At 42.4% G+C, this 18,965-nt stretch overlaps 1 protein-coding gene across 1 annotated transcript in view; it reads left to right on the top strand.

Annotated features, from left to right (window-relative positions):
* LOC143987556 (sulfotransferase 6B1-like) overlaps nt 1-18,965 on the top strand; it is a 60,200-nt gene that overhangs the window by 33,707 nt on the left and 7,528 nt on the right. Inside the window, exons 4-5 of the mRNA XM_077486358.1 lie at nt 5,170-5,296; nt 6,884-6,978. Coding sequence (XP_077342484.1) covers nt 5,170-5,296; nt 6,884-6,978 — 222 coding nt within the window. The remainder of the gene's footprint in view (nt 1-5,169; nt 5,297-6,883; nt 6,979-18,965) is intronic.

Below are 18,965 nucleotides of genomic sequence, written 5' to 3'. Positions count from 1 at the left end.
CTCCAGAACCATGGTCGAAAGCAGTTTTTCCCCCTCCCTCCATGCTAACAAACCCACATCTATGGGGGAGTATTGGAAACACTTAGATTTGAGTGCCCTATGCAATTCATCTTTAAAAGAAACAGAGGGACAAAAAAAAGTCGACATGAGAGCAGTGGAAGGAGTCTGGGGGTCCGAGTATAGCCATTCATATACATAGGTAAGTTGGGAGGCTATTTAATAATCATGTAGATTTGGGTAGGCTAGACCCCCCCTTTTAATTTAGATGCTCGCAAAGACGATTTTTCAATCCGTGGTTGGGTATTGCTCCATATAAATGAAAACAGGGTAGATTCGATTTTATGAAATCGTTTTTGGGGAGAAAAATTGGAGCAGCTCTAAAACAATATAGAAATTTAGGCAAGTAAATAATTAAAAAAAGTTTGGTTTAGGGGTAGTGTTGAACATGTTGTTTAATTATGGGGGTAATATTTAGGTCCTCATATTTCGGGAGTTCATTAAGGATCAGAATACCCAGGTATTTAAAAGATTGGGTCGTCTGGAGATTAGATTTACTCAGGTAGTCATATGCAAGAGGGGGACCAACTGGAAAGGCTATAGATTTGTCCCACCCGACCTTTAGACCGGACACTTCCCCAAACTCTTCCACCATGCCCATCAGACAGGTAAAGGAGCTCTCTCTGCCATCAAGATAAATCAGCGCATCATCTGCGTACAGAGATATTCTCTCTTCCTGTGCAACATAACAGATGCCCCCTATCCCAGACGTCTGCCGCACCGCCAGAGCCAAGGGCTCAATGGCGAGAGCAAACAGAAGTGGGGAGAGGGGGCATCCCTGCCTAGTACCTCTTTTTAGAGAGAATGATGAGGAGACATCCCTGTTATTGCGAACCTTAACCCTCGGATTTGCATATAGTAGGCGGACCCATTTCATATAATGTGAACCATGTCAACCATCCTTGACATGGTTTCCCACAGAAATGTCCAACGAGCAGTGTCGCATGCCTTCAACACATCTAATGACAGTATCAGTCCACTTTGTTTTTCGCTAGATGCTCTATGGATATGTAGATACAGCCTTCAGATATTGTCAAAAGTAATTTGTCCAGGAATAAATCCCGACTGATCGGGTGATATAGGGGATAGTATTACTTTCTGTAGGCGGAGCGCTGGTATTTTTGCAAGAATTTTGGCATCATTATTTAACAGTGAAATAGGTCGGTATGACCCACATAGTAACTTATCTTTGCCAGGTTTATGTAAAACTACAATTAGGGCTTTGTTTATCGATTCTGGAAGGATTCCCTGTTCTAGTGACTCTCGATAGGTGGCCAGAAGTTTGGGGGCAATCGTTTCAGTGTATGTCTGATACCACACAGATGGAATTCCGTATAAGCCTGGAGTTCTTGAGGGTGGTAGAGAGCAAATAGCAGTTTCAACTTCCTCAATTGTTGTCTTGATCTAAAAGCTTCTTGTGTGAGTCGCTTAGTGTGGGAAAGTCTAGAGAAGAGAAAAAAACGTAAAGGTGGTCTCCAAAGGGGATATTACATCATCATAGAGCTTCCTGTAAAAAGCTGTAAACTCCTGGTTGATAAAGGATCCGAAGTAGTAGATCCGTCAGTTAACTGTATGGCGGGAATCGAACTGTCAATGTATTCAGTATGTGCAAGAAACGCAAGCAATCTACCGTTCTTCACCCCATGTTCATGTAATCTAGCTGACAGGTGTAATTGCTGCTTTTGTGTCATGTCAACCAGATGTAGTTGTAATTCCTTGTGGGCTTCCGTTAGGTTCCCCCGAGATGTGGAGGACAGGTTTGCAATATGTTAGGATTTTGCTACATCTAGGGACTGCTCAATAGCTTGTCCAGTTATTTCATAGTGTTTAATACGGGAGATGTATGAGCCTCGTAATACAGCCTTAAAGGCATCCCATACAGGTCCTATTTTAAGCGTGTTTGAGTTAAAAGCCCAATAATTAGCCATATCTGTCGGAATAGATTCCTATATTTCAGGTGTGGAGATACAGAGAGGACTGAGCCTCCAGACCCAAAACGAAGAGCTATGACCCACGGTGAGAATAACCTGTATCAATGAATGATCTGATACAGTTTGGGAAATATAAGAAATTGACCGGGCAAATAGTAAAAGATCTTTAGTGGCAAGTGCATAGTGATCTTTTGCAGACTCTAACCAGTTTTCTTCTAAGATTGCCCTCTATTTGGTTCCATCCATCTTTCCTTCAGCTCTAAACAGCTTCCCTGTCCCTGCTGAAGAAAAGCATCCCCACAACATGATGCTGCCACCACCATGTTTCACAGTGGGGATAGTGTGTTGAGGGTGATGTGCAGTGTTAGTTTTCCTTCACACATAGGGGTTTGCTTTTTAGGCCAAAAAGTACAATTTTGGTCTTATCTGATGAAAGCACCTTCTTCCACATGTTTGCTTTGCAAACGGGAATTTTTATGGGTTTCTTTCAATGTTAGCTTTCTCCTTGCCACTCTTCCATAAAGGTTAGATTTGTGGCGTGCACAACTAATAGTTGTCCTGTCAACAGATTCTCCCACCTGAGATATGGATCTCTGCAGCTCCTCCAGAGTTACCATGGGCCTCTTGTTTTCTTCTCTGATTAATGCTCTCCTTGCCCGGCCTGTCAGTTTAGGTGGACGGCCATGTCTTGGTAGGTTTACAGTTGTGCCATACTCCTTCCATTTTTCAGATGATGAATTGAACAGTGCTCCATGAGATGTTCAAAGCTTGGGATATTTTTTCTAACCTAACCCTGCTTTAAACTTCATAGAACAGCTGTATTTGTACTGAGATTAAATTACACACCAGTGGACTCTATTTACTAATTAGGTGACTTCTGAAGGCAATTGGTTCCACTAGAGTTTAGTTAAGGGCATTAGAGTAAAGGGGCTGAATACAAATGCATGCCACCTTTTTCAGATATTTGTGAAAACATTTTGAAAACCATTTATTGTTTTCCTTCCACTTTACAATTCTGTGTCACGTTCTGTTGGTACATCACATAAAATCCCAATAAAATACATTTACAAAATGTGGAAAATTTCAAGGGGTATGAATACTTTTTCAAGACACTGTACTGCATACCTCGTTTTTACTAGTACAGATGTGGCATGTATGTACAAAGTACAGTGTTCCATATTTAATTTTACTATATTCATTAAATAGTTTCTGATTTTCTGCTCTGGGCTGTAATTAGCTCATTGTTGTTGTTATTGTGTTTCTTCTGGCCATACTAGCCCCTGTTCCCTTAAAAGTAGAAGGCAACTAAAAAACCTAAATACTAAACTTGGGGCTGGGTTCACATATTTCCGGCCGTGGTTCACAGCATGGGGTCCGGTGCGTCCCTGTTCACCGGTTCAGGTGCGATTCAAGTCTGAATTTTTGCCTGAATTGAAACCTGAACCGGACCAAAAGACGCACAGGACCATTTTGCAATCCGGGCTCCATTGAGAGCCAGTCACACTTGCCTGTCATGCGAATTGGATGTGGGGGAAACCCGCATTCAATTTGCATATATAAGTACCTTAAATGATAATAATATATGCAAACTCAGCCTGAATCTACTTCCACCCCATTCTAATGCCACGTACATATGACCGGAATTCTCGTCGGAAAAAGATCTGATGTTTTTTTCCCGTCAGAATTCCGACGGAATTCCGCTCAAACTGTCTTGCCTAAAGACGGTCACACCAAATTCCGACCACCAAGAACGCGGTGACGTACAACACATACGAGGGGACTGGAAAAGGGAAGTTCAATACCTAGTAGCCAATAGCTTCCATCTCTTAGTTGAATCTGAGCATGCGTGAGTTTTTGCGTGTCGGAATTGCATACAATAATTTTTAATTTGCGATTTTTCCGAAAAGTTGCGAAAGTTTTTCCATCTGGAAAATTGAGAACATGCTATCAAATTTTTGCTGGCAGGAATTTGGCCAGCTAAATTCCGATGGAGCATACACACGGTCGCATTTTCCGATGAAAAGCTCTCATCGGTCTTTTGCTGGCCGAACTTCAGATCGTGTGTACGCAGCATAAGCCTATTCTACCCTGTAAAAGGAAAAATGCCTATGCTTACCTATTCTGAAGTCTCTCTGGTCCTATCAGCACCGCCTTCAGTGAACAGGACAGATCACTGACAATGGCTGCAGAGCCTGGTTGATGACATCACCCAAAGGCTTACTTTGAGGTTGTCTCTCCTCTACACTGAAGCCAGTGCTGGAAGTATAGACATCTTTCCTTTTACAGGGTTTATAGAATAGGCTTAAAATGTGAGTGGGAGTGGATTTAAGCTTAGTTAGATTTTTGTCTTGCCTTCCATTTTAAGGCAAGCAAGCCTTAAAGTACTTGGTTGCTGTCAGGTCTTAGTACACACTGCTATGCTTCCTGGGCACATGACAATGAACCTGGGCAACATTAATGGAAAAGGGTACCTGTAGTCTGGAGGCAGGTTGGGCCTGGGAATATAGCACTACACTCAGGGCAGACTGCGGGCAAGCATAATCTAGCACACAGTACTAAGGTCAGGGCTGGCAGTGGGTAGGCATACTCCAGAACATAGTTCCAAGGTCAGGGCAGGTGGCATTTAAGCATAGACCAGTATACATGTCTGAGGTCAAGGCAGGTGGCAATCTAAAAGTACAGATAATAATGCGAGAATTACAGTCATCACAGTGTGGGTGCTGTCCTCGCTGTCTAGCAACAAGGACGTGAGTGCTGCCAAGAGTGGCTAAGCTATGGTGGCCTAAATACACCCATAATATGGGCATTATAAGAATTCAGAACTGTTGCAAACTATAAGCTGTTAGAAGTCATCATTTCCTTTTAGCGCCCTTGAGACGTTGGGGGAGCATGGAATCTATCGTCTAAAGCCCATTGACACTAATCAAGTGTTAATAAATCAAAATCAGTTGAGTTAATGACAATATACCAGTTAAAGTGGATCCATAGTGGGTAAATTGAATGTGATTTCTGAACAGTAGAAAACATATAATACATAATTGACAAATGTTTATTTACTGTTTGGGCTGTGAAAGCTGAATATTCTAAAGCTAAAGATTTTTTGCCATTACTGACTGAGGAAAAGTTTGTGGTAATGATAAAATACAAGTTAATTTACGTTATTTCTTTTTTTTTTCTACAGATATTGATGGTTATTCGCAACCCAAAAGATGCAGCCATCTCCTTTTTCAACTTTTATAAAAGCATGCCTGCACTTCCCACTTATGAATCTTGGAACTTATTTTTCAAGGACTTCATCCATGGGAATGGTAATTTATTAGTCTTAACATATTTAAAGTCATTTTTTTAATATAAAATAAAATTAAAGGCAAATCACCTTTTTCTTTTCAAAATCAGTGGAAATTGAAACTGAATTTAGTTATTGCTGGTCGTACTCGGAGAGATGGTAAAAACTTAGGTCTTCTTTTAAGTTTAGTCTTTTACAATGGGAACTCTTTTATTTCTTGGTAACAGTAAATATGAGAAATATAATAATGTATAGCTTCAGCACAATACATTTAGTTAGAAAATGAAGTTCTGCTAGATCACTTCAGGCTGGCCCCTTCTGTAGGTATAGCTATGTAAAACATTCAAAATAAGTGTTACTGTTTAAAATTCAGTAATACGCCATTTCACTCTGCTCTGCACATGCTCAGCTGCCCTCCATTTGTCGGCACTGTGCCGAATTTGTAGAGGACAATCTTCTGATTTACTGCTGTTCAGGGGCTCTGGGCTCCAACAAAATGGCAGCATCTAGCAAGAAGAAACAGTAACGATGCTGGAGCACACATTAATTATGATAGCATAAATATTAACCACTACAATACAGGGTACTTTCACCCCCTTCCTTCCCAGCCCAATTTTCAGCTTTCAGCGCTGTCACACTTTCAATGACAATTGCGCGGTCATGCTACGCTGTACCCAAATTAAATTTTTATCATTTTGTTCGCACAAATAGAGCTTTATTTTGGTGGTATTTATTCACGACTCCGTTTTTTATTTTTTGTGATATAGACGCAAAAAAGCAGGAATTTGGAAAAAAAAACAATATTTTCTTTTTTCTATTTTAAAAGAAATCCAATAAAATCTAATTTTGTCATAAATGTAAGCCAAAATGTATTCTGCTACATGTTTATGGTAAAAAAAATTCCGTTAAGTGTATAATAATTGGTTTGTGTGATCACGGACATATGTACACAAATGATCATGTACATATGTGTGCAGGTGATCACGTACATATGTGTGCAGATAATCATTGGGACATGTGATTTTAGTGGGACATATGTGGGGAACATGTGTTTTTATTTTTTGGGGACATGTCTTTTTATTATTTGGGGACATGTGTGTTTTGGGGACATGTGTGTTTACAATGTAGGTTTACACTAGACTAGTGATCAGTGAGTAAAAAGCTGTAAAAACAGCTCATACTCACTGATCACCAGCCGGCTGCAGCGATCTGCTCTCCGCTCCTCAGTGACGACTTCCGTGTGAGGAGAGGAGAGCCGATTGCCTAGCAACTGGCTGTTTGTTTAGATCACATGACGGCTGTGATTGGACATGGCCGTCATGTGATCAGGAGGGCCAATCACAAAGCCCTCCTGCCGATCCGAGATGTGCCATGTCCGGGTGGCATGAGCGCACGTGCGCGTGTGATCCCCCTCCTTCTGAAGGACGTTCCTGAACGTCCAGTCAGAAGGAGGCGGCTCCCACCCGGCTGTATATGTACATTGGCCGGGTGGGAAGTAGTTAAAGTAAAATGTATCTTCCTTGCTAAATGACATTATTTTTATTAAGTGGTTAAAGTTCTACTTTATGATTTTATGATAAACTTATCACAATTTTTCTATGCTTTTTAGTGTGTTATGGATCATATTTTGATTATATAGTTGAATGGAACAAACACGTTGATGATAAAAAAGTGATGGCAGTTTCATTTGAAGATATGAAAACTGTAAGTTCAGTTTTTACACTTTTTTTGTTCTGGAGAAAATTTTGGATCATTGTTTATAATTCTTTTTTTGGCTTCCACTGGATCAACTGTGGGTATAGGATTGTAAATACGGAGGATTTTGATTGTGTATTTTATTTCTCTGTAGGTTGAACTGAATGGACTTGTGTCTTTTTTCAACCAGATTAGCTTTGTAACGATGTTCTCTCAAACCAATTCACTTCCTCACAACAAATTTGCGTCCTTATGTAAATGTGATCATTGTTTGGGATAAAGAGATTAATGTACTAGGCATATAGGCTAATCACTTTGCAAAGGAATTTTCACTTAGCTTAGTGAATAAGACAAAGCTCTATTGATTTTCATCATACAATCAGGTGAAAGCAAAAATATATTTTCCTGGTGCCTCCATGGCAGCATACCTGTGACAAGCTCCGCCTTGGCTCCTCCCTCAGGACTAGTGAATATTATAAAAGAAAAGGTTAGTACAGCCCCCGCATTCTCCTTTTTTTCCTCATACCTCATGGCAGTGAATTCTGGTCGACGTCCTTACCTTCTGCATTCGGCAGCTTCCGTCCGGGTTCAAGCCTCTCCCGGACGCAGTTCCTTCTCTTGGGCAGCTAAACGCGCTTATAAGGTTGGAAGTCCCTTCTGTAGGATCTTTTGGGACAAGCAGTTTGTCTCTTAAGTAAGAGCTTTACCTGCAAGTTAATCAGGCACCAGCTCATTCATGGTAACGGAGGCAGCAGCTATTTCTACATTTCTTTTTTTTTTCCCCCTTCTCTCTTTTCTTCATTCCTTTCCTTTCCCTTTTAGGTTTTATATCTTTATCTTTTCCCTTTTCTCTTCCCTCTCTCTTTTGCTCTCTTCCCCTGCCCAACCTTCCATTTCTTTCTTTCTTTTCTTTTGACCTCCCATTTGTTTGTTTCTCTCAGAGAAAAAAAAAATCTCCCTCTTAGCCCCTGCCGCCATTCCCGGCTCCATAGGAGCCGCGCGCGCTCAGCGCCGGCGTTTTATTTAACTTCGGCGTTCCCCGCCGTGCTCTGCGCATGCGCCGGCGGTGTGAGGCTTCTAGCTTACTGTTCCGCCGATCGGCGCATGCGCAGTGGATTCGGAGGCCGCGGCGGCCATCTTTGATAAGGGCACAGTGACGTCTATGCCCTCAAAATGTCAAAGACAGGATAGAGGCGTGCCCTGCCTCTCCTGTTCTACTGTTTATCTCCCTGATGGCCTCAGTGGGACGCCTGTGGCTGCAGGGAGAACTGCAACTCTGAGCTTTTAAAAAAAAAAAAAAGAGAAGATGGATCAATTAATTAATTAAATAGTATAAATGAAATAAACATATTAAATTATTAAATAAAATTAATAAAAGATAATTAAATAAATTATATTTTATTTACAAAAAAAAAATAATTAAAATATATATATATATATATAATTTTACCCCCCCCCCCCCCCCCAAAAAAAAAAAAAAAAAAAAAAAGGGACAAGAAGACAGAATGTAGATTTAGACATATTTTAGATGTATTTATCGAAGTCCCTTTTTCCAGTCAAGGACACGGTTGGTTGATTTTTCTCCTCTAAAAACTCTTTTCTTAGCTGCTGCTTCTGCTAATCCGTTTAGTATGAGCCATTCGCCACCCGCACAAGATCCTACTCTACACCTGAGGTAAGGACCTACGTCCAGGTAAGTTGATACACTTTAAAAAAAAAAAAAAAAAGAGTGCACTCAGGCTGGTACTTTATGTATTTCAGTCCTGTACGCCAGAAGATGTCTAAGAGGACCTCAAGGCGACATGTAGACGATGATGACTCTAGTCACAGCAGAGACAGGTCGTCCTGGCATGGGGATTATAGAAGTGGCAGAACGGCCAAAAAGGCGCTATCACTCATGCTCCCCGAGACCTAGATCTCCAAGATGTCAGGCGTGTGGAGCTGCCCCACTTTCAGACAAACTGATCTGTTTGAGATTGCCTCAGGGACGATGCAGCGGACAGAGAATCTGAAGGTCTGCAAATGGCGGACCTACTTAAGAAAGCAGTAAAGGACTCCCTTGCGGAATTGGTAGCCACAATGATGACGCAACAACCAGCGTCTCCTCCTCAGGAGCAAACGGCTGAGGCTGAGGCTTCCATCCCGGGGCTGTCCACAAGTGGAATTTTTCGTCTGACGCCGGCATCCTCCTCTAAACATCAGGAAGAGAATGCCATCTCAGGGGAATCATCTGATGACCTAGATGCCTCTGGCTTTGCTTTCGCCATGGTCCAGCCTTATGTACAGGCAGCTAAACAAGCGATCGGCTGGGAGAGACCAACACCGAGGTTTAAGAAGTCTAAATCGTACTTCCCCTTTGTCAAACGCCAGATCTCCGTTTTTCCTCTCATGGACGAGATCAGGGATGTGATTGAGGAAGAGTGGGAAAAAGACAGAGAAAATGTTCTCTATTAATCAGTTGGGAAAGTTATTCCCTCTCTCATAGCCTGATTCCGCAATGCTGGAGGGTTCTCCAGTGGTCGATGCAGCAGTGGTAAGGTTGGCAAAGAATGTCACGTTGCCCCTGGAAGACTTAACTTCTTTTAAGGCTCCACTGGACAGAAGGATGGATCTCGATCTCAAGAAAGCGTACCAGAGGGCAGACAACGCCTGTAAACCTGTCATAGCCCTGACATCATTGTCCAATGTGCTACGCGTCTGGACAGGTAATATAGAGTCAGCAATCCAACAGGACATCCCAGAGGAGGATATAATCAAGGCCTTGGATGAGCTGAAGTTCTCAGCAGACTTTATTGGTGAAGCCGCCATCGATTCAATTCGTTGCTCCGCAAGGGCAATGCTCCACACAGTTATGGCCAAATGGGCCTTGTGGCTGGAACCATGGGCAGCAGATATCGCCTCCAAACAGAACTGGTGCAAGATACCATTTGATGGTGAAGCCTTGTTTGGGGGAAAAACTGGACAAGGACATCTCTCGAGTCACTGGTGGAAAATCAGGCCTGCTACCCCAAGACAGGTGATCTAGGCGCTCCAGGACAATCGCACCCAGATTCCAATACTCCAAAAATAAGGATTACCGATAGTCCAGGCAGAGAAAAGGCTTCAGGCATAATTGGGAAAGCACACAGTCCACGTTCCTCAAAACCCGAAGACAGAGACCAATGCCTACCCCACAGGATTCTACTAAATCCTTTTGACACCTGGCCAGCCCAAGCGATTCCTGTGTGGGCCAAGCTAAAACACTTCTCAAAGATCTGGGAATAAAAGTGCAGGGATTCTTGGGTAGTCTCCACAGTCAAATACGGCCATTTCTGGTCGTTCCTAGACAAACCTCCCAATGTCTTCTTCTCCCTGACAAGAGTGTCAAGGTTCCCCCCTAAAAAACGGAAGTGCTACAGCAATTTCTTCTCTCCTTGCAGTAACAGCAAGCGGTAGTTCCAGTGCCTCCATCAGAGAGATTTTCGGGTTTTTACTCAACCCTGTTTCCAGTCCCCAAGAGAAATGGAGGGTGGAGACCCGTGATAGACCTAAAAAGTCTAAATCGTTATTTCTTCCTAGTAAGATTCAAAATGGAGTCACTACAAACGATTATTTGTGTAGACCAACCAGGGGGCTGGATGTTGTCAATAGACTTGCAGGACGCTTACCTGCATATACCCATACTCCCTCCTTTCCAGAAGTATCTGAGATTGGCGGTGGGGCAGGTACATCTCTAATTCCAGAGTCTTCCATTGGGCCTCTGCACATCGCCAAGAGTCTTCACAAAGACCCCAATTGCCATCATAGCCCCTCTGAGAGAATTGGGGCTTCGGGTATGCCACTACTTGGACGACCTTCTACTCCTGGCAAAAGACTGTGGAACAGGTGGTATCTATCCCAACCCATACACTTGACGACCTTGATGCTCAGGAGTCTGCATTGGTGGATAAAGAAACAGACACTTCAGAAATCACGCCCGTTAGGGCATGTCGACTGGATCACAATTACTACCAATGCCAGTGCAGCAGGTTGGGGAGCACACTGCAACCGGATCTCAGTGCAGCGTAGATGGTCCTTCCATACAACAGGCCTGGTGTCGAATGTCCTGCAGGTCAGAGCGGCCTACCTTGCGCTACTAGCCCTAAGGTTCGAGATTACAGGGAAACCTGTTCTCCTCCGAATGGACAACAGGGCTGCAGTATCCTATGTACACCGGCAAGGGGGGACACGCAGCAGGTCCCTCCTGAAGGAGGTGGAACCCATAATACTCTGGGCAGAAAGGAATCTAAAGGACCTGAGGGCAGTTTATCTGCCCGGCCATCTCAACTTGAGGGCCGACCGCCTTTCCCGCAAGTTTGCGGATGCCATCGAATGGTCTCTACACCCGGAGATTTTCGACTGGATAGTGAACCAGTGGGGTCCCCTCGAGCTAGACCTATTTGCAACAGCATTCAATACCAAGCTTCTAAGGTGCATCTCAAGGCTTCCTCAACCCCAAGCGGAGGCATTAGATGCCCTCTCAGCCCCCTGGGCATGCAATCGGGCCTATGCCTTCCCTCCACGGCCTTTCATTCCAAGATTCCTGTCAAGGCTTATGATAGAAACCTCGACAGTGATAACGGTCCTACTGTACTGGCCAACACGTCCTTGGTTCCCCACAGCAATGTATCTAAGTACCCGACTTCCAGTCAAGGTTCCAATAATACCTCTTTGCCTCTCGCAAGGATGTCACACCCTTCCAGATCCCCGCAGGCTGGATCTTCACATCTGGCAGCTGAAAGGGAAAGGTTCCAATCTCTAGGGTGTTCCAACAAAGTGATCGCAACCCCGCTCAAGGCAAGAAAACCATCCACAAACAAAAGTTCAGGGCCTTCATGATTGGCAGAAGCTGTGATCCAGATTCCCCATCATCCTCTCAAATTCTTGAGTTTTTGCAGGCAGGCCTAGACCTAGGTCTTGCACTAGGTACACTAAAAGTACAGGTATCAGCAATTTCATTGGCAAACCAGTAGAAGATGGGCCGAGGACTCATTAATAATACAATTCTTCAAAGCTGTCAAAAAGATCCGCCCGCCAACTAAACAATCTTTTCCCACTTGGGACCTTGCTATTTTCCTAGAGTCCTTAGCCAGTCCACCTTTTTGCCCCTTCGGAGTCAGCATCGCTTTGGAATCTAGCCTAGAAGCTAGCCTTCCTGATAGCTATAACCTCTGGCAGACGGGTTTCAGAGCTCCAAGCTTTAGGAGCAGATCATAATCATATCATATTCTATCCGGACAGAGTAGAACTCAGAACAGTGCGAGGATTTATTCCCAAAGTCGCATCATCCTTAAACATGTCAGAACCTTGGGCACTCCCAACATTTTCAGAACAGGACTCTGGTTCTCTTCATGAGCTAGACATTGCCTCCACTTTGAAATGCTATCTGCAGGCCACAGCATCATTCAGGGATTCCATCAGGCTGTTTATAATTCCCTGGGGCAAACACCAAGGCAAGGAGGCGTCAGCAAAGAACGATTGCCTCATGGATCGTTAGACTCATCCACAAGGTGTACAGGACAAAGGGGCTGGAACCCCCTTTGGCGGTCAGGGCGCTCTCCACCAGAGCAGTTTCTGCCTTTTGGGCGGCAAGAGCGAATGTGTTAATTGAAACTATTTGTAGGGCAGCGACTTGGTCATCCCGACATACGTTTCTGAAACATTGCAGGGTGGACCCAGGAGCTCTTGCATCGGTGGAGTTTGGCAGACAGGCAGTCACATCAGCCCTAGCTTCTTCTAAATAATAATTTCTTTAAAATAGACTTCTAAGCATCCCAACCCATCTCAGCTAGTTATTTGTCACAGGTATGCTGCCATGGAGGCACCAGGAAAACAGAAAATTGTACCATACTTACCGTAATTTTCTTTTCCTGGTGCCTATCCATGGCAGCATACAATCCCACCCTCGGTATTCTATATTACGGAGAATGCGGGGGCTGTACTAACCTTTTCTTTTATAATATTCACTAGTCCTGAGGGAGGAGCCAAGGCGGAGCTTGTCACAGGTATGCTGCCATGGATAGGCACCAGGAAAAGAAAATTACGGTAAGTATGGTACAATTTTCTGTTTTTTTCCTTGCATGTCATAGGGTATACTTTGCAGAATAAATTTTCACTGTGTTCACTAAGCTAAGGGAAAATTCACTAATGAGAAGCCTGTTTGCCTTTAGTAAATCAGCTTCACTGTCCCTACCATGCTTTGTGCAGGACTGCGTGTATTAACTTTATGTTTAAAAAGAGTACCTGTGAAAAAAAAAAATGTAATGTTGTATTTTTACTTTTAGTTTATGACAATCCCAAAATCCCTTCTGGGGATTGAAAGCAGTCAGTTTATGCCTACATTTGACAATGGAAAATGAATGGCTTCTCCCTGCATAATTATAAGCCACACATTTTTTCCCTACAAAAAAGCTAATCCTAGCAGACGAGTGTTTCTTATCCACTTACAGACCGGACCATTTTGCTGGTCAAAGACCAGACCACTTTTTGCGATTCGGCACTGCGTCGCTTTAACTGACAATTGCGCGGTCGTGCGACGTGGCTCCCAAACAAAATTGGTGTTCTTTTTTTCCCACAAATAGAGCTTTCTTTTGGTGGTATTTGATCACCCCTGTGGTTTTTATTTTCTGCGCTATAAACAAAAATAGAGTGACAATTTTGAAAAAAATGCATTATTTTCTACTTTTTGTTTTAATAAATATCCCCCAAAAATATATAAAAAAAAAATTTTTCCCTCAGTTTAGGCTGATACGTATTCTTCTACATATTTTTGGTAAAAAAAATCGCAATAAGCGATTATTGATTGGTTTGCGCAAAAGTTATAGCGTTTACAAAATAGGAGATAGTTTTATGGCATTTTTATTAATAATTTTTTTTTTTTACTAGTAATGGGGGCGATCAGCGATTTTTATTGTGACTGCGACATTGCGGCGGACACATCGGACATTTTTGACACATTTTTGGGACCATTGTCATTTATACAGTAACCACTGCTATATAAATGCAGTGATTCCTGTGTAAATGACACTGGCAGTGAAGGGGTTAACCAGTGGGTGGCAGTGTAGGGGTTAAGTGTTCCTAGGGGTGTGTTACTAACTGTGGGGGGTTGGGCTTTCATTTAGTGAACACTGATCTCTGCTCCAATCACATGGAGCAGAGATCAGCGTCACTAGTTGCTAGGCAGAATGGGGAAATGCTGTTTACACTGCATTTCCTCCATTCAGTCGTCCCGTGAGACGATCGAGTCCGCAAGACCCGCGACCGGACTCACGGGGGTCCCAACCGGCAGGCGGCATTGAAGATTGGATGTACTGTATGCCAATATGCCTGACCGTGCCATTCTGCCGACGTACATCGGCGTGCGCTGGTCGGGAACCATTTATGCTGCATACACGCGACCGGACTTTTTGACAGACTAGGTCCGGCGGTCTTCCCGACTGACTTTTGGCTCAGGTCCAATGGACTTTCCAAACGAACAGACTTGGCCACACACAAAGGGATTAAGTCCGGTCGAAAGTCCATTAGTTTTGAACGTCATGACGGAAACGGGACTAAACAAGGAAGTTCAATAGCCAATAGCTGCCATTGAGTCGTATTTGGTCCGTCGGACTAGCACACAGAGGATCGGTTTACCTGATTTTTAGTCCGTCGGACTTGAGTCCGTCGGATAGATTTGAAACAGGTTCTATTTCTAGGTCCGTCTGATTTTTTTTTAATAAAAAGTGGTCGAAACCTAGTCTGCCGGAAAGACCGGTCGTGTGTACGCGGCATTAGAGAAGTGATAGAAATCTAGCTCTGGTTATGTAAATAATATTTCCCTGAATGCTTTGGGATACAACAAATCTACTGCAACTAATATATTCCTGGCTTACTTGGGGCACCCCCAATTCTACCCTTTCAAAATCAGTACAGGTGTATCTTTGATGAACTCATTTACAAAATTGCTGTATGACTGGGGCCTGCTCAATCACTGGCCGCTTTTATAATGCATTCACCAATATTTGTTTTTCTTTGAGAAATGCTGGTTACTCTGATATTCAATTTTTTTTATAACACAGTGAATGTCAGATTCACTGAACATTGGCCAAAATGTGTGCAAAATAAATTAAAATTGTGCTGTGCGCTGCCAACGAGATATATAAAATACAGTGACCTTATTTAAATTGTGTTCCCATAATGGTAAGTGCTTATTGAAAAAGGGTGTGTATTTGCACTGCAAATGTATTTGCTGTATTTGCATTGATATACGTCCTAACTTTGATGGGGGATATCGCTGTTATGGCAGCAGCTAGCTGCCATAACCCCGGTATCCTCATGTTCGGCTGGCGGTCAGCCATTTCTGATAAGAGTGGTCTCTGCGGAGGATTCGCCTCAAGATTGCTTTTACCGACGTCAGGAGAGGGCCCCCCTCCCGCTGTGCTCTGGTGCCCTCTGCCACTTACCAAATCCATCGGCAGCGGCGGAGGCAATCGATCTTTACCCTGGCTGGGCATGGAGATGAGTCAGGGAAAGATGGCCCTCACCCGTCTCCATCATAATGCAGGGTGGAAGCAACGTCAAAATGTCACTTCTGCCCACAGTTTTTCAAGGGCCATTTTTTAAAATAAAATATATATATATTTTTTTTTATTGCATTTAAGTGTAAATATGAGATCTGAGGTCTTTTTGACCCCAGATCTCATATTTAAGAGGTCCTGTCATGCTATTTTTTTTATTATAAGGGATGTTTACATTTTTTGTAATAGGAATAAAAGTGATACAATTGTTATGTTTTGAACCGGGTAAAAATAAAAAGTAAAATAAATAAGAAGAAAAAATGTTTTAAACGTGCCCCATCTCGCCGAGCTCGCGTGCAGAAGCGAACGCATACCTGAGTATCGTCCACATATGAAAACGGTGTTCAAATCACACATGTGAGGTATTGCCGCGATCAGTAGAGTGAGAGCAATAATTCTAGCCCTAGACCTCCTCTGTAACTTAAAACATGCAACCTGTAGAATTTTTTTAAACTTCGCCTATGGAGATTTTTAAGGGTAAAAGTTTGTCGCTAATTCCACGAATCGGCATAATTTTGAAGTGTGACATGTTTGGTATCAATTTAATCGGCATAACATCATCTTTCACAATATAAAAAAAAAAATTGGGCTAACTTTACTGTTGTCTTATTTTTTTTAATTAAAAAAAGTGTATTTTTCCCCCCAAAAAATGCGCTTATAAGACCGCTGCACAAATACAGTGTGACAGTATTGCAAGGGCTGCCATTTTATTCTCTGGGGTATTAGAAAAAAAAAGTATAATGTTTGGGGGTTCTAAGTAATTTTCTAGCTTCTGGTTAAAACAGATTGCCTAATTATATGACCAACCTAGGACCAAAATGTACTTCTGTCTGGAGAGTTGATTCTCTATTTTATAAAGATATGTTTAAATTATGAAAGTGCAATAACTGGTAATTTGGCTTTTGTATTGTCTATAGTGATGTCACATTATTTACCTGTAATTTTCTGCATGGATTTTGTTAGGTTAGTTGTTTGTGCTCGTTTCAGTGCTTTACAATTTGCAAGCAATGCCACATTCAGCATCCATTGCACAATTTATTGAGCCAGATCAGCTTTTTCAGGGCTCTGATGAAGTTATTAGAGGCGAATGCAAAAGCAGAAGTGTACCCTTAATATTTATTGTAACACTTAGGGGTCTTTTTATAGAAAACATTTGTTGGCCAAATGTTAAATGCTACTGTGCAAGCTGAACAAAATTTTCCCTTTTTTTTCTACTACAGTAATTCCTGTATTATCAGCTCCACCGAGTGGCTTTTTAGGGTTGAATGTGGTATGTCTTTATTATGCGATATACAGTATGTGTTGTTTTTATGATGACAGTGTTTTTATGTTGTGAGATATGTGATGTCTTTTATTATGAGGGGGCTGCATCAGCATTTCATTTTAGATATTTTATTGATTCTGAAAATGATGTATATGTTACTGCACTTTGGTCACGGGTGTAACTGATGATAAAGGAATTATTCTATTAGAAAACAGATGGTGAAATTTAACATTGTTGGCACAAATATTTCTGACATTCCTGCAACTAAGGTTTTATAAAGAGATTCCTAAATCCTGCCCCGAAACCTAAAGCCCCATACATATATCAGATTGTCTGTTGATTTTTTCCTTCAGGTTTACCAAAACCATGTAGTACAAGGGCCTGCCTTATTGCATACACATTGAAACCCCTAAGGTTTGACCTCATATTATATGGTTTTGGTAAATCTGATGGAAAAAATCAGCAGACAATCTGATAGTGTGTATGGGGCTTTACCCTAACCGACCCTTATGAAACACTTTACAAGAAGCACTTTATTCGTTCTGCAAGAATTATTTGTTTATCTGGGATCCATTCTGGCTATATTTGTTTGGACTTCCAATTTTGAACGTTCAGCACTTTGCACTTTATTTTAGTGTTTTAATATTTTGGAGCGTTGTGTTCACTTTCTTTTTAATACATACATGGAAAACTAAGCTAAAGGGACTGTATGTCAAAAACTAAAGCACAATATATATATATATATATATATATATATATATATATATACAGTGGTGTGAAAAAGTGTTTGCCCCCTTCCTCATTTCCTGTTCCTTTGCATGTTTGTCACACTTAAGTGTTTCGGAACATCAAACCAATTTAAACAATAGTCAAGGACAACACACGTAAACACAAAATGCAATTTGTAAATGAAGGTGTTTATTATTAAAGGTGAAAAAAAATCCAAACCATCATTGCCCTGTGTGAAAACGTGATTGCCCCCCTTGTTAAAACATACTATAACTGTGGTTGTCCACACCTGAGTTCAATTTCTCTAGCCACACCCAGGCCTGATTATTGCCACACCTGTTCACAATCAAGGCATCACTTAAATAGGAGCTGCTTGACACAGTAAGGTCCACCAGAAGATCCTTAAAAGCTACACCATGCCAAGACCCAAAGAAATTCAGGAACAATTGAGAAAGAAAGTAATTGAGATCTATCAGTCTGGAAAGGGTTATAAAGTCATTTCCAAAGCTTTGAGAATCCAGCGAACCACAGTGAGAGCCATTATCCACAAATGGCGAAGACATGGAACAGTTGTGAACCTTCCCAGGAGTGGCCGGCCGCCCAAAATTACCCCAAGAGCGCAGCGACGACTCATCCAAGAGGTCACAAAAGACCCCACAACAACGTCCAAGGAACTGCAGGCCTCACTTGCCTCAGTTAAGGTCAGCTTTCATGCCTCCACCATCAGGAAAAGACTGGGCAAAAATGGCCTGCATGGCAGAGTTCCAAGGAGAAAACCACTGCTGAGCAAAAACAACATCAAAGCTCATCTCAATTTCTCCACAACACATCTTGATGATCCCCAAGACTTTTGGGACAACATTCTGTGGACCGATGAGACAAAAGTGGAACTCTTTGGAAGATGTGTGTCCAAGTATATCTGGCGTAGAAGGAACACTGCATTTCATAAAAAGAACATTATACCAACAGTAAAATATGGTGGTGGTAGTGTGATGGTCTGGGGCTGTTTTGCTGCTTCAGGACCTGGAAGACTTGCCGTGATAAAAGGAACTATGAATTCTGCTGTCTACCAAGAGATCCTGAAGGAGAATGTCCGACCATCTGTTCGTGTACTCAAGCTGAAACGAACTTGGGTTCTGCAGCAGGACAATGATCCTAAACACACCAGCAAGTCCACCACTGAATGGCTGAAGAAAAACAAAATGAAGACTTTGGAGTGGCCTAGCCAAAGTCCTGACCTGAATCCTATTGAGATGTTGTGGTATGACCTTAAAAAGGCCGTTCATGCTCGAAAACCCTCTAATGTAACTGAATTAGGACAATTCTGCAAAGATGAGTGGGCCAAAATTCCTCCAGGACGCTGTAAAAGCCTCATTGCACATTATCGCAAACGCTTGGTTGCAGTTGTTGCTGCTAAGGGTGGCCCAACC

The sequence above is a fragment of the Lithobates pipiens genome, unplaced genomic scaffold (genome assembly GCF_037356315.1).
Source record: "Lithobates pipiens isolate NorthernLeopardFrog02 unplaced genomic scaffold, aLitPip1_a1.2 Scaffold_18, whole genome shotgun sequence".
NCBI classification, from domain to species: domain Eukaryota; kingdom Metazoa; phylum Chordata; class Amphibia; order Anura; family Ranidae; genus Lithobates; species Lithobates pipiens.
This window is presented reverse-complemented; position numbering and strand designations above follow the sequence as displayed.